At 39.9% G+C, this 20,078-nt stretch overlaps 1 protein-coding gene across 1 annotated transcript; it reads left to right on the top strand.

Moving 5' to 3' along the window:
- Positions 1–639: 639 nt before the first annotated feature.
- On the top strand, positions 640–18,482 carry OVCH2 (ovochymase 2). The gene is made up of 20 exons (XM_010016332.1): positions 640–730; positions 3,071–3,180; positions 3,681–3,772; positions 4,950–5,122; positions 6,095–6,190; positions 6,594–6,745; positions 7,386–7,581; positions 9,008–9,031; positions 10,390–10,480; positions 10,579–10,712; positions 11,148–11,288; positions 12,279–12,409; positions 12,939–13,032; positions 13,852–13,983; positions 14,387–14,464; positions 15,040–15,226; positions 16,713–16,782; positions 17,340–17,535; positions 17,813–17,964; positions 18,291–18,482. The coding sequence occupies exons 1-20, from the start codon at positions 640–642 to the stop codon at positions 18,480–18,482; spliced, it is 2,532 nt and encodes an 843-aa protein (XP_010014634.1).
- The last annotated feature ends 1,596 nt before the right edge of the window (positions 18,483–20,078 follow it).

Genomic DNA, 20,078 nt, shown 5'->3' with positions numbered 1-20,078 from the left:
AACTTGCACTTAAATTGCTGTTGAAAGTGGAGTTTAGTCATCAAAGTGACTTGGAACTGGCGGGGCAGCAATAGTGAAGTATTCTGAACAGCTGAGCCCTGTCCTCCTTAGTTGCCTTTCAAAAATGGGATGCAAACGCTGAGCGGCACTTGGATGTGGAGAGCTATCTTTGTCTTGTACAACACTGCCAACAAAGTGGTAAACTTTTGGCATGTTTCTCAGGTCTGTAAAGTTGGCTAAATATAAAGCGTGCAGAAAATCTAAAGTATCGCCTCTTTAAAAGCTACGTCAATTGCTGTTTCCCCCTACAATTTCCATTCTGTTCATGTGTGTTCTAATTCAATGTGTACATCAGCCTGGGTAAGTGTTGCTAGCAAAAAAACCTTCATTTTGTCTGAAAAGATAGTTTTAGGCAGGGTGTTGGCTAGTATTTTACAGCAAAGACTTCAGAAATGGCATATAAAAGAATCATGCTCCATTAAATTTGGAAGACTTACTTGTGCAGGTAAGTGCTTTATGGCTGGATTAATGAGTAACTTCTGCTTCAATTAGTTGCTGTTCTCCCGGAGTGGAGTATTTGGGTTTCTTTCTCCCTATAAAACCTCTCCTTGTTTTCACTCAGTCATTTAGCACCCCAAGATGCACGTTGTCCCCAGTAAGCTGCAGTTACTCCTGACGGGGATAGTTTGTATTACTGAGTTTCATGCTGCACCATCCACTCTTCAGAAAGGTAGGATGAAAATTCCACATCTAGCTCTAACAGATTTCTAGGTACGAACAGCTTTGTTCTTAGGCAGTGGGCAAGCATGGGAAAGAAGTTGCGCTAGTTTCACCCTCTGAGGTTTTTTACCTTAAGAGTTCACAGACCTAGACACAAGGTAGCATTCGAATAATTGGTCTAGGTTTCATTCTTTACCTTTATTCCAATCCAAGTCTGTAACTGAGAATTATTTTTTAACGAGTAATTCTTAGGAAACTTTTGCCAGATTCCTCTATGATTCAGAATGAATAACATTAAATATGGCTTATAATTAATTAAATAAAATTCAATGCTCTCAGATTTGCAGCAAGCTAAAGAAGATCATGGTTTATCATGTTACCCACAGGCTGCGAACAGAATACAGTGGATCCTCTCATCCGTTGTCTGACATCTTAGAATCCAGAGTATTCTTTTTTTGGAACAATTAATGATTGCAGTTGTTCTTGTTTCCCTCATGATTTGTGGCAAACTGGCTTGGAAATTAGAGTTAGCTGTTTGCATGGCCTTTTTGCTTCTGTTTTAAATATGCAGTAGTAAAAAAGGAAATTTACAGTCTAATTTCCAAAGTGCTGCAAATCAAATGTTTTCGCTGTAAAAACTCTATTTTGGCTGTCAAAATAGGTGTGGTATCTAAACCATTATAACAAGTTGCTCAGTTAATCAGTCCAAAGTATAGTATTCTATAGAACAGTATTCACTGGCTTCACCGTCCTGCCATGCAGATGGATGTGGTGCAGTTTACACAGAAGTCTCTCATCGGATGACATCGAACCTGAAGCAGTCTGCAAAGCAGTTGGGAATCATACCTTGATTTACATACCTTGATTCCCAGCTTGAATCATGGCTTACAAATGCCAAGGCATAGAACATTTTAGAGTTTGTCAAAATATAGATAACATAAATTTGGAATAATATTGCTACAAATATTAACTTGTAACTTTTAAGTATGTTATTCCATGCTGACATTAAAAAGGAAAAGTTTTAGTTTCTGAATCTGATTTCCCCCACAGTACCAAACTCCTTTTGGCAAAACCTAGATCCCAGTTTTTAAACTTTTGTCTCTGTTATGTTTTCCCCCTTTCTTCACTGTGTCTTTGCACATGGGACAAAGGTGGGTGCAGTGAGAATTAGGAAAGGATGAAAAAAGTCGGATAAATGAACTAGCACATTTTTATATAAAGCCCTCTTGATTTAAAAGCTAGGGTAAGTAGCGTTGTGTCAGCGTTACTGTGACATTGTAATCACTTCCATCAGCCATGCTAATCCTCAGGATGATCACAAACCCCTTTTTCTAGGTGTTGTAAGCTGCATTTTACAGTTTGCAGGGTTCCATGTTTTTCCGGCAGTGTATACAACTGTTGGTCATCTAGCATTTGAATGCAGCCACTTATCTGCCAAAACAACAGCTACATGTCACAAGCTTATGGATGCCAATTTTTTCCCAGTTTAGCACTGAACAGAATTTGTACTGAGATATGTTTGAATTCAATGAGTTTTCATATAGGGGACAAAAAATGAATCGGAGGCCACTGCGGGGTTTGGGAAGTGCACGACACAGAATCCCTCTGTTATGATGTGCTCTTTAGCAGAACTGGCTGTTTTGCTTCTCTTTCTGAAAAGAGTGCCAAATCAGTACTCATCCAAAGATGAGTACCACAGATTTTTGTTTCTAGAAATACACTTCTTGCCCAACACATAAATATTATCAGCTCCACTTAACCATAGTAAATGATAATAATGGTGAGTGAAGAAGAAATGAAGTTGGCACAGTAATAGATGTTCTGAAGAAATTTAGCCACTGTCATTGGTCATCCAGGTCTGTATGTTGTATGTTTTGACCCTGTTTGTCTAACCCCAAAGTATTTTAAATACGAGTGCTGGGTGTGAAGGGATTTCTAAAAACAATAATGAAACAGTGATTTAGTCCCCAAATAATTTCAAAGCTTGCTTGAAAAAGAAGGCTGACATTCAGAGAGCTCAAGTAAGCATGGACCTAATGAGAATATTAGAATACATGTACACACACATTCACTCATGGAAGGCAAAATTTGTATTTGTGATAAAGTTGATCCAAGAAGTGCTCATTTGGAGAACTTCCACAAAATAAAGTACGTTGCCTTTTTCCTAGCTCAGTTTAGCCTTATTTTGGGCAGTTTGTGTTAGGAATTACAAGATGTGGTTCCTGTCATGGCAGAGAGACTGCACTAACCTCTGCACCAGGCCATGCCTTCCAATCCTGTGTTACCAAAAGAGTAGAAAAACTTAAATCCAGACTGAATCCTTCCTTATTTTCCCCGTTTTACTCCTCAGATCCTAAGTGTGGGCAGAAATTTCAAGAAACAAAACCATGGAGTTACCTTAACCTTTTCACTCGGATTGTTGGGGGAAACCAGGTGAAAAAAGGCTCACATCCGTGGCAGGTTTGCACAATGTGTTTTTATCTTCAGAACTAAGTCCTGACTTCTCCTAGAAATTACTAAAGAGGAAAACGAGAACACTTTGTGCTTACTGACACTTGAAGTGTATTGTTGGGCTCTACCCTGCTTTTATGAAAAGCAGTGAAGCAGGCGGAGAGGACATGGCACATGTCTTGCTCCCTGGCGGCTTGCAGTTCTGTTTATCATTATTCCTGGAAGAGCAACTGTAAATAAGTACTGTAAAGAGGCAGGGCTGAAACTGCCTAAAAATAGGGCACCTAAGCAAGTCACAGCTGAAGGAGAACAGCAAGGGTTAGAAACTCTTAGCTTCGAGGACTGTAAGAATGCTATGGAAATGTGTTTGCTTGAAAATGCTGCATGTGCTTTAGCTGTGGGAATCTTCAGAGAGTACCTGAATGTAGTCTCTCCTTGCTTCCTTGCATGCCATCAGACCAGATAAAAAGATTTTCCTTTACTTGACATGCCTTCTTTATATGATGCAGGTTTCCTTGAAACGGAGGCAGAAGCATTTCTGTGGAGGCACCATTGTTTCTGCTCAGTGGGTGGTCACGGCAGCTCACTGCATCTTAGACAGGTATGAATGTGATATTGCTGGAGCAGGCTGCAGGAGCAGAAAAGCATGGATTGTAAAAGTGTGTGTGTGCTGGGGCATCTTTTTATGGCAATTACTTACAGGCCCTAGCCTCTTATTTTTAACCAATATTTTCCATGTTTTAATGGAAAGGGAGAAATAAATCCTTTGAATATCTCAGAAATGAAGAATAAAATAAACTTAAAGGGGTTGGTGGAGACTGATTTTGCAAATGTAGGTGAAAATCTGGACCTGACTATAATTACCAGGTGACCGAATTCTTTTTTAGCAGTAACAACTGGCGGAGTATGTTCATTTGCAATTAAATGGTGAATGGATATAGTACTGATCTCTTGTATGCTGATGATTTCAGCCTTAATGCTAATAAAAACCCAAACAAATAAACAAAACCAAGAGGTCTGTGAATGTTGTGCAGAAGGTTTGAGTTCTGATGCTGCGGTGGCTTCACTGAGGTTCTAATTCCCATATAGTTAATACTGACTCTTCGTATTAATGGGTCACCTGCAGTTATAAATTTGATCTGTATCTGGCATTGTGTGTGATCACATCTTGGTCAAATTAGCCAAAAATTGCAGTAAAACTTTTGTATTAACTACAGAAGGACAGGCAGTATTTAAATCAGCATAAAGCTTCCTGATATGAAAGTGATTCTTCAAGTCTGGTAGATAAATTTGAAGCAGAATAACTAATCTATAATGATTGTTTTTGTGTTATCTTGCTGCACATTTGATCTGGTACTAAAGCAGGATTCACTGTTTTTAAGGTATAAACTGAAAATGCTTGAGAAGTGGTATTATTTTTTTCCTGTATTTTCCTGTGTCCAAATCTTCTGTCCTCCTGCAAAAAACAGTGTGACTGAACGTTTTTAAACACAGTAAGGGCACCTGGTTCCTTAATGAACCACCAAAGCCTAGTCAGGAGTGTAGCTAAATGATTTTTCTTCTTGCACATTTCATTTCCTGATTGCTACTGCAGGGCATACTCAGCTCCTGCTGACCATACTCAGCTCCTGCTGACCATACGTATTAAATGTTCTAACATCTGAAGATGAAAGGTATTGAGTATTAGTAGTAGTATCTTCTCTGTTTAAAAACAACTATATTTTTTCCTTTCATTTTTAAGATTCTATAGCTGAACTTTTATTTTTTCTATTCTATAGGAACGTCCTCCAGTATTTGGATGTCACTGCAGGAGAGCATGATTTAAGGATCAGGGAGAATGGCGAGCAGACACTCCCTGTTAAATATGTCATTAAGCATCCAAACTTTGACCCCAGAAGGCCTATGAACTATGACATTGCCCTTCTGAAGCTGGATGGAGCCTTCAACTTCAGTAAGGCCATAGTTATCTATGATCTTTTTCAGTGGGGCAGTGTAAGGCCTTTGCTTCTCCCAGATGCTGTGAAAAGTCTTGAAACTCAATTTAACCCCATTTCACAGCTGTCAGGTTATACCATTTCCAGAGGTATAACCTAAACATTTTCAGAGTATTTTGCCACTGAAGTATTTAAAATATCAGAGGTAAGTCAGAGAAATTTATCAGTTGAATTAAATGGTCGTCTTCAGACTTAATACTCCCTTGAGGAAAAAGGAATTGTTCTTTGTATACAGGAGATAAAATTTGAATAGGTGTCTTTATTTTTTATCTAAGGTATAGGTGGAGATTTCTGCCTTTGGGGAGCAGTAAAGCTAGTCAAAGGCAGACCAGAGCTCGGAGCGTGACACAGTACTGTCTGTACCTTACTAACACCCGCTCTGCTCTTAGCCCTTTCTCTTCCTGAAGACTATGGAAAGGAGCATGGAATTATCTTCAGTAGTGGCAGAGTGGTCTATCTGGAGCCAGCAGGGGAGGGGAGGGGAGTGCAGCCATTGCTTCTCAGTTTCCTGGCCCATGAGCCAGCCGGTTCTCAGCTGTACGCTGCTGTATGGTCAGGTTTTCTGGAAGGTTACTTCACATCACTTTTACGTAATATTGAGGTGCACAGAAGAGTCCACCCGACACTTTGCTCTTCTAAAGGCTCTAGCTCGCTTCGTTAGGTTGCTGTGATATCAGCTAAGTCTAAGCTGAATGGCAAGGCCCAGGCTGAAACTTGTGGTGCTTATGGCTTTCTTTTTCCAATCCAGAACACAGAACTGGAGGCACAGATAAATTATCAAATGCCAGATTGGTTTTTCAGATGCCAGAAAAAAAAAATACGTTTAGTTAAAAAATAAACAACCAAAACGACTATCTGAGTAAGAAAGGGTTTTTTTGTTATTATTCTTTCAAATACTTACCAATAAAATCCATGTCCATGTGTGGCAGGTTCATCAGTTTTGCCAGCGTGTCTTCCTGATCCAGGTGAAAAGTTTGAAGCAGGATATATCTGCACTGCTTGTGGCTGGGGCCGTTTAAATGAGAGTAAGCCACTCCAACTGTTCTTTGACATTCAGTTTTCTCAGTGTCTTTAGTTCTGAAGCTAAGAGCTTGATCTTGTAGATCACAGACCAGAAGAAACCATCAGCTGGTCATAAGAATTGTAGTCTCAAGATGGGATCTGTGCTAGCTTCTAAGCCTGTAAGTGACCTCAGAATGGATCATTACAATATATAGACCTATATTTCGATTTTGAAACATTTATCAAAGTAAAGCTGCTTATATATACAAAACTGGGTGTTTATCAAAACATGCTTGTAACCATCATATGTCTTGAAGCAAGTTTCCAAGTGATTTTTATTGTGTATTGGCTGTGACATTACGTTCACTGAAAGTGAATCATCAGTGAATGTAATGTCACATTAACACTTTTTTTTTTGTCTTTCAGATGGAGTACTCCCTCAGGTCTTATATGAAGTCAATCTGCCAATCCTAAACAGAAGGGAGTGTTCAAGAGCATTATCAACTTTAAAGAAACCCATTCAAAGTGATACTATAATGTGTGCTGGGTTCCCAGACGGAGGAAAGGATGCCTGCCAGGTCAGCTGAGCAGAGGGTCTTGTGTACTTACAAGTTCTTCTCAGAATCTAAAGGCTCTATGTGCCTAAATGAATATATAAGCTGTAAACTGTGGTATTTGGAGTGTATACGTTTTGATCTGTGAATTGTTTCAGAGGTTCCGTGTGGGCCAATACCATTAATTACATGATTCCATTTCAATTATTGTATGAAATGTCTGACGGGTTCCCAGTATGAAATGTATCCCAGTACATGAAATGTATCCCGGTGAAATAATGCTTAGGGCTTTTTAACTTCAGAACACTTCACAAATTAATGGTCCTAAGATCCTAAGGAGAAAAATAGAAAGTATTGCCTGGGGTTACAGGAAGGAAGGGAAGCGAGACAAAGGTTAGGTGGTTGTTCCTTACCATGGGGCTGAAAAAACCCAAAACCTTCTCACTCCGTTTTACATGCTAAAACACAACAGATGTGCACCCATGAGGGAATTAGCCTGTCTCTCCCTTTCCTGACAATCCTGACTGAACACACACACACACAAAAATTACTGTCCCTTAGGTTTGTTAGTGTGGCCCAAAGGAGAACCCAATAAACTCTTTAAGGTTTGCTCAGTGGTATTCCCATACTCGTGGGTTGCGGACTCTTCCTTGTTTGCTTACAGGGAGACTCGGGAGGCCCTCTTCTGTGCAGACGGAAGCATGGCGCCTGGACTCTCGCTGGTGTCATCTCCTGGGGCATGGGATGTGCTCGCGGCTGGGCAAGTAATGACAAGAAGAAACATTACAACAGAGGATCTCCGGGGATATTCACAGACCTCAGTGCGGTGCTTTCCTGGGTTCAGGAGAACATGAGAGCTGGTATTAAGTCTCCACAGTAATGCGTCCCATGCTTGTGGCAACTCTTCCGTCTCGTAGTATTTCATTTAATGTTGTGTTTTTCAAGATACAGCACTTACAGCTTTCCTATTTCTCCTGGCAAAGCATTATAGCTTTTCACAATGCCTTTAGTATGTGGTACTAATTGGCAGTTGCCAGAACCAAATTGAGTGCATTGTAAATGTTTACTTCTCTTACACTTTGCTTCCTACTTGGACTGTATGTATGTGTGTGTATGATTAAATATATATGGGTTTTTTTAACTTGAAGAATGGTCCTTTTATGCAGCTAGCCAGTTAGCTTTGTTTTTAGGTGGAAATTCACCACTGAAAGTCGAAAGTGTCTGAAATTCCATACCTAACAACATGGGGAAAAGTCATGCTCTCCAGAGTGCTTTCACTTACTTTGCCCAAAAGGCTACATATGTGCCCTCTGTGCAGGGGAACAGCATGAAAATTATCCATCACTTCCGGACTTACAAAGCTGAGATTATAAATGACAGTCTATCCAGAGATGAACTTCACTCAAAGCATTAAGAAACTGAATTGATTTTGTCTTCCAGTTTGGGCTATTTTCATTAAAAGGTCTCAGAGACTGTGTTAAAATTTATGCAGAGAACTGAAAAACTGAGGAGGGATGTTTAAGAGGCTTTTCTGGTTAATGATAAGAAAAAGAATTGGGGTGGGGGCAGAATAAGACATTCCCATTAGAAACCAGCTTCAACTTTGACTTATTGTCAGAGGAAAATGGAAAGGGTTCAGCTTCTGAAAAATACTGTGGTTTTCAATTGAAGAGACAGGGTCTTTTTATGAAACATTCATGAGTTGGCCTGTTTCATTATCAGAAAAAACTGATACGATTAGCAGCTGTCATGGGAATTACAGGATGTTGGCTCCAGCGAACAGAAAAAGAGATGTTGTAGGTAAAGTGAAAACACAGTTCTCGATTGCCCTGCACTAGGTTTTGCTTGCTCACTCTTTTGTACAGTCACACTCGTGCAAAAGATCTTAACTCTAATGGCTGTCAGGCTAAATGTCTCTGTATCCCTGACATGGTGCTACCCTTACCTGAAACGTACAGTGTTACTCAACAAGTATGTAGAAGGAGAGAACTGCGTTGCTCAGATTGAATGGTGGCTTATTTTGGTGTATGATCAATTCTAAAAGTGGCGACTCCAGAACTGTTTATTCCAAAGTCAGCATTGCCTGAATTTGCCTGAATTGTGTTTTAATTCTAAGCCTACTTTATTGTAGGCAGTGTGTCCCCAAGAAACATTTGAATTTGCCTCAGTGCTAGCTGTATAAAATTACCATTTCACACAGATAAGAATAAAACCTACGTTGTGAATATGGAACTACAGTAATTTATTCTTCTTTTTCCACCCACTTCCCTATTCCTCCTTTATTAGATCTGAAAATGAAAAGCTCCCCAGGTGAGTACAGTATATTTTCAGTATCTTCTATCTGTGTTGGAGCGTTAAAAGACCCCCCAGAATAGTCTGAGACATAATCTATGAAGGAAGAAATGTGAAGAAGCTTGAATCATCAAAGCACTTTAAAAATCTTTAAATAGATACTTTTTTCCATCCCACTTCTGTAAAAAAAAAAATACTACTTAAAAAGGAATTCTCCTTAGCTACATACACAAAAGCTGTATTTTTACTGAAGTGCAAATAAAATGAATGGGAAAAATGTAGAACAGAACCTCAAGCAGTGCATGAAATCTAGTTAGTGGAGTTCATACTGTACGAAAATATAGATACAATTAGAAAGTTTGAGGGAAATTACTGTAACTTTTGCACAGTCTGTGATGAATCTACCTGTCTGCTATTTCTCTGAATAAAATAAAAAAACCCTCCAACAAAACATGAAATCCAACCCTGAATGTAATGTATTTTAAAACCAAAGTCTTACTTTGATCCTACCATGTTTATGTTCTTGTTGTGCACTGTTCTATGTACACATCCACAAGTATGAGATAGTAGAAACGACTCTAGTGAACTAGATCTTAACATTTGAATTTTAGCAATCTAGAGTGAGATTTCTCAGATGATGAACAAGCTGGGGCACATGGTCAGTTTGGATAGACTTGCTGCGGCCAGTGAGAATTGGGTATTGAAGTGCTATTTGCATCTTTCTTTGAAATTTTTTACTGGTCTTACTAGGACACTTCAGGTAAGATAATCTTGTAAGTACATGACTTGTTAAATTTGTTGTTATGTACATAGCTGTTGAGAAATGCCTTACTGGCTTACCTTGCAAGGAGAAGAAAAGGCAAGAGGAGATAATTTTTGTAAGTAATTGTTTCTAGCAATACTTATACTGCTTTGTCTATTCGAGTGTCTTTAATACATATTGTACTGTTGCAAAATTCTCCTGCTGTAACATAGCTGAGGACGTTACTACGGATGGCTGCAGTGAACACTGTTCTTATGTCCTGAGGCACGCGTTTTTCCTCCCTGAAAAATATTCATACTGAAATCATAATGTAACAAATCGTTTATTTAAGGTAAAAAGCAAGCACTGCCATTATTACGATAAAATATGATAGCACATGGGCAGTACTTCATTTCTGCTCCCAAATTACAGGGTTTAAAACCGACTTCTCAGAATTCCAAATGAAAGAGAGAAGAAAGAGGACCCAGCATCAGTCTGGCAGCAGAAACAAGGAACAGCTGAGCAATCTTGAGTCCCACAATATTCTCTAGATGTTTGAGGTTTTTGGTGGAACAGATGCTCACTTATGTATAAGACCTAATTCCTTCCATTTTGTTTTCACTCTACAATGCAGCATTTTGTAGCGTTCAGGATGGCAAACTCGCTGACAGTGAAGGAGAATTACGTTTTCCTGGAAGTCCTGAACAGTTCTACCAAAACCACCAGTAAGTAGACAAAACAGTTTTTAGAAACTATTCCCCATACCAGTGTGGTTGGGTTTTTTGCTGCAGTTTTCTAAATGGGAACTGATTTTTTGTTCCAGATTGTGTGTATGGAATCTATTTGTGCCAGAAGGGAACTATATATTGCTTCATTTTTCCCACTTTGATATAGAGCCAGAAACGTTTTGCGACTATGATTCTTTATCAGTCTATTCAAAAGACAACAGACTTGTTGGTGAGTTGCCATCGCCTTATTCTTGGACATATTCTGTCAGCGTAGCCTTTCCTTCTAACAGCAAGTACACTCAATGAGGACGTTGCGTTTGAGTGTGTCTTACTTGTGTTTTCCTGATGAATGCATTGTGACATGTAGTTCAAAATAAAAGCATGTGGGAGGAGAAAAGAATGGAAAATGCCTGGTAGGGAACTGTGTCAGCACACAACTTTCTGGTGTCAAGGATTTTTAATAGTGTGCATTCATTTGGGCTGATGGATTAATAGGGAATGTAGAGGAATGAGTAGGCAATTTCCTTTTCATCCTAAAATTTTTATAGCTAAGGTTTTTTTTTAGCTATATATGTTTTAAGCTGTAACTAAAAATGGTACATGCAGGTTTTCTCAAGTGACTAAAGACTTGAAGCAGTGATTATTCTCTAACATTATGTTTCAGGGAAGTTCTGTGGAGGAGATCTTCCATTACCTATTTTGATTGGCTCCAGTAGTATAAGGCTGAAATTTGTTTCTGACAACAAGGATTATGGAACTGGTTTTTCCATGACCTACAAAGCTATTGCACCAGATGTTCTTCCTGGTAAGTCTCAGTCTAATTAATATACCTGTCTGCATTCTTGGGTGGTGACCTGCAAAAAATTTTCAGGAGAAAACTAATCAGAGGAAGCTCCTATGGTATTTCCATGTGGATGATGTTATCAGCAAATGAATGTGGTTAGGCTGCCATGTGACATTGTGGAGAAACTGGGATGCCAGAAAGAGATAGGCTAGATGCTGTTGAGAGAAGTCCTCCTTTAACTTTGCCTCTTCTCCATCCACTTCATCTAAGACCTCATTTCCTTCCCTAATACCAAGAATGCTTTAAAACTCAATTAGAAGATTAGTCAAATGAGCAGAATTTGCAGAGGGAAGCTGCTTTGCTAGTCCCAAGCGTGCTTTCATGAGGGGGCCCTGAGGGAGGCAGCTAATGCTAAGATGCACATCATAGAAGATCCCTTTCAGTTTTGCTGTGCAGAGTGGTTCACCATCACTAGGGAGCAGGCCCAAAGGCCATCTGCTGACTCTGGATGATCCAGTTACAGATACCTGTTGTTCCTGGTTTTGCAGCTTTTCAAGATAGTTTCTTTCCTTTGAAGAGCGTAGGGAGGAATCCCCCCTCTGAGGGGCCTTGCCACTGCATAGCCCATCAGGAAGATACGTCCTCTTGCTGTGTTTTATGTTTCCGCTTTCCTGGCCAAAGAAAGTTGGCAAATGTTCTTCTGACGTGCCCATGTCCTGCTCTTCTGTCACCCCACAGAAAGACCTGTGCCGGCAGCGTACTGCCTGTAGCCACAGGGGAATGCTATAGTCATGGGTTGAATTGCTCTTCTGCCCAAGAAGAAATTCCACGTTTTCTTTGCAGCTTTCTCAGACACAAGGACCTGCCTGCTGCCCTGGCCCTGTTCTGTTGCTCAGCCGTGTGAAAGCACTCCCAAGATTTTTATTACTTTTCTATTTACTTTTTTTTGCGTGTGTAAATGATTTGACAGGAAATCAGAGTACCTACATTTTTGTTTTCCTGGATTTCCAGATTCCGGCTGCGAGTCCTTAGCTGTCCTTTTTGAAGAAGGAGTGTTACAAAGTCTGCACTATCCAGAGCACTACAGCAACATGGCAGACTGTCAATGGATTGTTTGTGCACCAAAGAACCATGTAATCAAGGTATAATATGAGCCTTTCTTGTGTCTACAGAATGGAAGCGAGCACCATTGAGTAAACAAGAAATTATGTAGCTAAGGAACAGCAAGATCAAGCAACATAAACTTGAATAATGGTGCTGGGTGCAGTTAAGAGAAATTTCTTTCCATCCCAAAATTTAATTCTCCTTTAGATTTTAATTTTTCCTTTAGATTATAGTAAAATAGGATTTCCTGCTTAAAATGTTATCATGACAGATTCTTCTAGCAAATGTAATATATGATGCTGGGCAACATAGTTTAGTGTGTGGTGTCCCTGCTCATGGCAGGGGGGTTGGAACTAGATAATCTTAAGGTCCTTTCCAACCCTAACTATTCTATGATCCTATGTATCACCTGTGAGAGGTTGAAATACCACAGAAATCAAACCCTGAAGAAATCATTGAGAAATTAACGACCTCACTATAGATCTTTGATTTTTTTTTTTCCCCTGTGTGAATTTAACAACAAGGTTCAGTTTTATTTATTTGTATTTATTTTTTATTTATTTAAAGCTGACATACCAGTCTTTTGAAGTAGAAGAAAGTGAAGATTGCTCTTATGATGCTGTAACTGTGTATGAAGATGTGGGGAAAGAAGAGGAAATTGGTGTGACTTTTGGTTTTTGGTGTATTTTGGTCATGACCTTGTTCTTTTATGACTTCCACTAGCCTTGTTTTACAGTTTAAAATAAAGCTTGCCTCTGGAGTCCCAGGTGGTGCTACAGGTAGTAGTTTCAGTAGCTTGAAAAACACTTGTAGGTATTGCTGCATCTGTTCCACTTGCAGAGGCAAAAGCACATTGAGCAGAACAATTTTGTGTATTCAAGTTCTATACAAAATGCACTTCTGAAATCATGTAAATGAAGGAGAGGCCATAACACAATAATTCATTTTTACAGTAATGATCAGGCACAGAATGCACCCCTTTTCAGAGTCCAGTTGTTCTTTAGATGAGCTTTTGTGTAATTCTTGCTACCTTGCTGGAGATTCCTCTGGCTTACATTGAATGAGAGGAAGACCTGTCCTGGTGAACTGGTTTTCAGCACTTGCTTAATGCAGGTGCTTAGGTTAGTGCTAGCAGATGCTACTGCTGAAGCATTAACAAGGGGACATCAGGTTTCCAGTGTGTTCCATATGTAATGGCAACTTACGAGGGTGAATGCCACAATAAACTCTTATGAAATAATGCAAGAGTCTCCTTGTTCTTATGAGATAATTACTGAACAAGGACAGGCTGTCAGGCATAATAGAACAGTCCTTCAGCCTTAGTCCACTTATCTCTACTCCTCTCTTGTGCATAGTTATTTTTTTATCCCCTTTGTGAGCTAGAAATACTGTGTTAGAATATACGTACTTACTGTTGAAAGAGCTAAGGATGAAAAAGTACATGTTAATCTGCAATGAACTTTTGCTTTCTCATCTTTAGCTAAGTCTTGTGGATTTGCTCTGCCAGCACCTGTCCTAAGCTCCTCTGCTGTGATGCTGGTTGTCTTTCACTCTGATGAAACAGAGACCTTTGGAGGATTCAGAGCTACAATCTCTTTTGTTCGTGTAACAGGTAATAGAAGTAACGTGGGAAACTGCCTCTTCCGTGCAGCACAAAAGGCTCTTTGGTGAAAATGACTATTCAGAATTATTTTGCTCTAGGAGATTCTAATCTAACAAATTGTTTCAGTGAAAAACCTGTATTGTGAACCCATTGAGGCATTAAACAAAGGCCCTATTGAGTGGGTGAAGAGGAACAGTGAATCTACCTAAAATCTGAGAGGTTTATTTTGTGTAAGAGAATTCTGGTGCATTTTAAATGGCATTTACTGTCATGTAAAGATGTAATAGCACAGATCCCTACTGTAGAAATCTATTCCTCCTATAAAAATTATACTAAAGGAAATAAAAGTGATTTTGAAATAAAATATCACACAAGACAGCCTGCTAACAGATTTTCTATTTTCATTTGCTAGATTTAGATACTTTGAATTCAACTAGTGAAGAAGAATTTCAAGATATGGAAATGACTGAAGAAATACAGGTTACAACAGGTAAGATAATCTGAGTTTCCAGTCCTGTTCTTCATGGGAATAGGGATTACCTTCTAAAGTATAATTTAAATGGTGTTTTCTGCAAGTATTTGATGGATGGCATGGTAACGCAGAAGTGCTCTGGCTTAGAACAGCAGAACCTATGTTTTCTTGTTTCATTTATCTTGTTAAGTCGTTTACAGCAGCGCAGTGGCATTATTTCAGCTTGTACATCAGTTTACACCTACTTGCTTTGCAAAGAGTACAGAGTAGTTGAAAATAATAACCAGTGTTTTAGAACTTCCCTTTTTGTCTTCAGTACTTTGTGGAAAATGGGGTGAGTCCATATTAATTGCTAAAACTTTTGCAGTTAAGCAGTTGATTTCACCTTGGTGAAGCTGTGTTTGCTAAGATCATTTCCTAATGCTATTTGTAAACATTTGGATCTCTTGTAATGAGGAAAGGTGAAAGATTTAGCAAAAAGGGGAGGGAGGAAGCTTGAGAAGCTGTGGAGTAGCTTTTGAATAGACTGTTCGTTGGTTCTCCAAATCTTAACTTCTAGAGACTTGTTGAAACATCAGAGCTTTCTGTTTCAGATAATACTTGTGGAATGCCTTCAAATCAGCCCAGGTTCATCTTCAGTAGGATAATTGGAGGTGAAGAAGCTGTACCATACTCATGGCCTTGGCAGGTCAGTGTACAAATTTCAGATGAGCATATCTGCGGAGGAGCAGTTCTTGCCAAAGAATGGGTTGTCACAGCTGCTCACTGCTTTAATTCTAAGTAAGTACCCTGAGAGGAACCCTCCCCTGGAAATGTCTGTTACATGCATGGTGCATCTCTGCAGCATGGTGGTACTGCTTAGGGTGCCTGACACAGTTTCTGTGATCTGCCTTCTTTTGGCTCACACTGTCACTGGATTCTTTTGCTCCACATGCAAGTACTAGGATCATAGTGGCTACTAAGGAGCTAAGTAGCCTACTTCTGTAGGTTTGGTTTTCATTCAGATCTGTTTGCAGAAGAGATGACAAGATACTAAGTCCCTTGTCATCTACTACTTCCTCTTAGGTAATTTCTCAGTGTTTGGGTCATTTATGGATCATGTTTTTGTCCTGGTAGAATCAACCTATCAAGAAATTTTAGAACTAGTGAATTTGTGTAGATTTTGGAGGACCTACAGGAGGCTTTTGTGCACATGATGGATGCCATTTGCTTATTAAGGACTTATCAGTCTGTTAAATCAGATTACGTGGAAATTCTTCTGTCTCTATTGAGAGGAGACAAAGGGATAGTATATGTGACTTCCGGCCTCTTGAAAATACTTTAAGTGTAACTTCTTTATTGATCTCTTAGGCTGAACACCACCTGTTTGGAAGTTCAAATTAATCCCAAGTACATTAATTTAAAATTCACATACACTGGGTCATTAAAATGTTTTAAAAAAATTCTTCCAGGATTGCTGATCATTACAATAAATTTGCAATTACTTGAAAATGAGAGTAAGCTTTCAAAAGCCAGGTGCCAAAGATGCTCAGACATCTATAATTGCAATTTCTTTGATTCTCTTTCCCACCCTCACAAAACTGGGGACCTGAAATGCAAGTGTTGTTTTGAATTTTGGTCTTTGGCTTTTAAGTTTCTAAATATTAGTTTGAAAATTTTATATCGGGAGCATTGTTGTGTTGTGCTGAAGGTACTGCTTTGAGAGCCATGTTAAGGAGGAGTTCTCTATTGTATGATGCCTGATTCACATCAGAATTTGTGTACATGGCTTAATGATTTTACATACCTAATTTCATCAGGGAGTTATGATAGATTTTTAGGCAGTGAGAGGGTTTGGTTAAGAAACCAAAGGGTGAAATGAAGTGCTTTTGTTGCATTTCTTTATATCATTTGATAGGCAGTAATGTTTTAGAGGTCACACCTTTTTTCATTAAGAAGGTAGAGACCATCATTGTCCCTGGATGATGTGGATCATGCAGGCCTTGTGTTCTGCATGAGGAACCCCCAGCCCTTATAAAGCAACTTTTCTCTCAGTTTCCTCTGCGTTCAAGAGATCCTGCTTGCTGTCTTATCATGAGAATATTTCATGCTCCCTAGAAGTCAGTGGGAAGGTTTCCATACATTTGTATGGGAAAATGCCTCAGGAGTTGGTGGTCCTGGAATATGTAGGGTCGTGGCATCTATTTCGGGTGGGAGAGGTTTTAGGATGTGCAGGTTTCAAGAATGCAGTTATATCAGCCTAGGAATGTACTTATCTTTTTTTAAGGGAACTGTACAGAGACTTATGGATGGTGGTAACGGGTCTTCATGATCTTACAGAGGAAGAATACAGACAGGTACAATAAGTTCAGCTTAATAATAAAATAGAAATCAATCTTGCAAAATAATCTGTAGTGTAAATGCCTCTCCCAAGTTGTTCATGATCCAGCATTTTAACAGCCTGCACTCTGAGATTAATCTGCATTTACACAACAGCTTTTGTGTGACCAACAGAGAAATTGTATCAACGCAGATCTGTGCCTTCACCAGTAATGAACTCCAAAACTCAGTATCCTGGAGGATGTGTGAGAGTGGAGTGTATTGTTTCTATATTCCCTGGTGACTGTTACCAAGACAGAAATAATTGGGGCACAAGTTTCCACTTTGCCCCAGACTGGACAAATGTTTTTCCAAGACCCTCTTACACTTGCTGGATGGAGTTTCCTGCATGTTCCCTTAGCCATGTCCATGTGACTTGTTGATGTAAGAAAGCTAGTGGCTTCAGTAGGTGCTTCTAAGAGTGTACTCCTCTTAAGGCATCTTGCATATGGCCTGAAAATTTATAACATCAAAATTAGTGTAAGACTCAAATTTCCAGGTCATTCAGAAAATGTCCATGTCCTTGCTTTCCTAGGAAAGGTCGGTAAAGCAGTACATTATACATCCAAGTTTTAACAAGACCACTATGGACTCTGATATTGCCTTACTGCAACTGGCTGAGCCCTTGGAGTTCAACCACTATGTGCGCCCAGTGTGCCTCCCTGCTGAGGAGGAGGTGGTGCAGCCTTCCAGCATGTGTGTTGTCACGGGATGGGGTGCACATGAAGAAGGTACGCGGTCTTTGCTGTTCCCAAGGTTGAGAATGCTATAGCTGTGTTTTAAATACTATGTTCTGTGTTCTAACATTCGTTCGTTCATCTATACGTTAGGTTCTGGAGAACAGATGTGCTAAAAAGTTTTCACTCAGCTAGACATGCAGGGAAATGGGTTGGAGGAGAGAAAGCAGATAATTTAGATGAGACCACTTGAAAATGGGAAGAGTAAAGCTTCTTTCTGGAATCACTAATTCCTGCCTCCACTGGTTTCTGGGATGTCTTTTACTTCAAGACAGAGAAAAGGGGAAAAAACTGCATCAGCTGGAAGTCCCCATCCTGGTGCTTGACACGTGTCAGAGCTATTATGTAAATCTTCCTAGTAAAGTGACCCGGAAGATGATCTGTGCTGGATTCCCACTGGAAGATGGCAAGGACTCATGCACAGTAAGTTGCACACTTCGCCTTTGCTTTGTGATACCAGGGGAACGGCCAGATGAGTTCTGAGAAGGGGAGCGTTAAAACCACGTTCTTGCTGTTTTGCAAACAGGCTGTAGGTGATTTACACTAAAAGACTCCTTAATAGTAGGATTTTAATTACTCTTATTGCAAAATGAGGTACTTCCCTTGAACAAGAGTTATTTCTTTCCCATCTTTTAAAAACAGAAACCCCCAAGCACGTGAGCAGCTGGGACCCCTTGTAGCTGAACTGATAATTTAAAAACGTAAGGAGTGATGTTAGCTCATGACAAGATTCCTTTGTCCTTGTGCAGGGTGATTCTGGTGGCCCATTAGTTTGTCCTTCAGAAGATAACTCGGGATTTTACACCCTTCATGGAATCACTAGCTGGGGCTTGGGATGTGGAAGGAAGAGCTACCCAGGAGTATACACAAATGTTGGTGTTTTTGTTGACTGGATCAAGCAGACTGTTAATAGTAGTGGTATGTATGAAAAAAATGATTAAATGAATCCCTTTGCTATTGCTAGATGCTTAATTTTAGGACTTTTCCAGGGTGCCATTTTTATATTTGGGTGTCCAGCGCTTCCTGAAATCTTGGCTATTTGGGTATTCAGCTAGGGATGTTTTAGAAAGGAACAAATGAAATCAGTAGTCACTTCCCAAAATCTTATTTCTTCTGGATGTATTATTATTCCCCTCTCCGTTGCATTTCTTGTGCTGATGAATATTTTTCCCTTATTGCTGCTTTGCTGCTTTGTTTCTCAGGGTTGGGAGGAGGTAGGGAGGCACACACTGGCACATGGTGGCAGCTGTCTGCTTTGACGAGTTTACAGCCTGACTTTGATGATCTTAGTGAAGTTTACCCTGTCCTATTTTTCTCCTTTTTGTAGATCTCTCCAATTTCATGGTGTGACCATCAAAAGCAGAGTTCTGATGGACCACATTGTAAAACATTTCCAAAGCACAAATGTCGTTGAATTCAGAATTTGGTGAGAGTGTGTTAGTTCATGGTTGCTGAACAGATCCCAAAGTAGCTGTTGCTTACCCTGGTGAATTTACTGCTGATTTACATGAATTGAGACTTTGGCTTTATACATGTGTGCTTGGGGCAGACAGTTACTTGTAGGTTTCTGGCACTCTGTTAGTCTATCTTAGAAGGAAAGAGAGGCAACACAAGCCACCAGATATCATATGGCAAGCATATCATAGAATAGTTCGGGTTGGAAGGGACCATCAAATGTCACCTAGTCCAACCCCCTGCAGTGCCCAGAACCACATCCAGCCTGGCCTTGAATGTCTCCAGGGATGGTGCATCCACCACCTCTCTGGGCAACCTGTGCCAGGCTTTTCCCTCCTTCACTGTAAAAAATTTTTTGCTCATGTCCAGCCTGAATCTCTTCTCTTTTAGTTTAAAACCATCACCCCTTGTCCTAGCGCAACAGGCCTGCTAAAAAGTCTCTCCCATCTTTCTCATAGGCCCCTTTTAAGACCTGAAAGGCCACAATAAGGTTTCCCCTGAGTCTTCTCCAGGCTGAACAACCCCAACTCTCTCAGCCTTTCCTCACAGGAGAGGTGCTCTGATTGTTTTTGTGGCCTCCTCTGGACCCTCTCCAACAGGTCCATGTCTTTGCTGTACTGAGGACTCCGGGGCTGAATGTAGTACTGGAGAGCACAAAAATACTGCAGAAGTGAGATCAAATAAGTGCCTGTGTAAAACGATGGAAGGGGCGGTCAGTCACCTTTCCATTAAGGTCAATGGGAGTGTTACCCCTGGCTCTGACAGGACATAGGCAGCGGCAGTAACAGAGCATCACTGAGGAGCAGGAGAACGTTGTGTACTCATTAGTGATGTGAATCAATCCAATTGTTAGGAAAAGGATATTTTACATACCGTTCCTGTTTTAGCAAATTGTGTGTTGTTTAAACAGAAGTGTTTGAAAAGATGGGCCAAGGGCCTTTGGCACCATGCAGGAACTGACAGCTATCCTAATTAATCTACACATGTAATTAAAGAGCTAGTGTGTAATCCACGCATTGCAAACTGAGCATTTTTACTTGTAAACAGCAGCTTGCTTAATGCCCAAATGGCTGCTTAAACAA

This window comes from Nestor notabilis, unplaced genomic scaffold (genome assembly GCF_000696875.1).
Source record: "Nestor notabilis isolate BGI_N333 unplaced genomic scaffold, ASM69687v1 scaffold8926, whole genome shotgun sequence".
NCBI classification, from domain to species: domain Eukaryota; kingdom Metazoa; phylum Chordata; class Aves; order Psittaciformes; family Psittacidae; genus Nestor; species Nestor notabilis.
This window is presented reverse-complemented; position numbering and strand designations above follow the sequence as displayed.

Bases quoted from the DNA above. Each gene is read 5' to 3' on its own strand.
- OVCH2 (XM_010016332.1), top strand. From the start codon at position 640: ATGCACGTTGTCCCCAGTAAGCTGCAGTTACTCCTGACGGGGATAGTT. The intron at 3,181-3,680 runs GTTTGCACAATG...TATATGATGCAG, and splicing joins AAGGCTCACATCCGTGGCAG to GTTTCCTTGAAACGGAGGCA. The intron at 11,289-12,278 runs GTAAGTCTCAGT...CTGGATTTCCAG, and splicing joins TGCACCAGATGTTCTTCCTG to ATTCCGGCTGCGAGTCCTTA.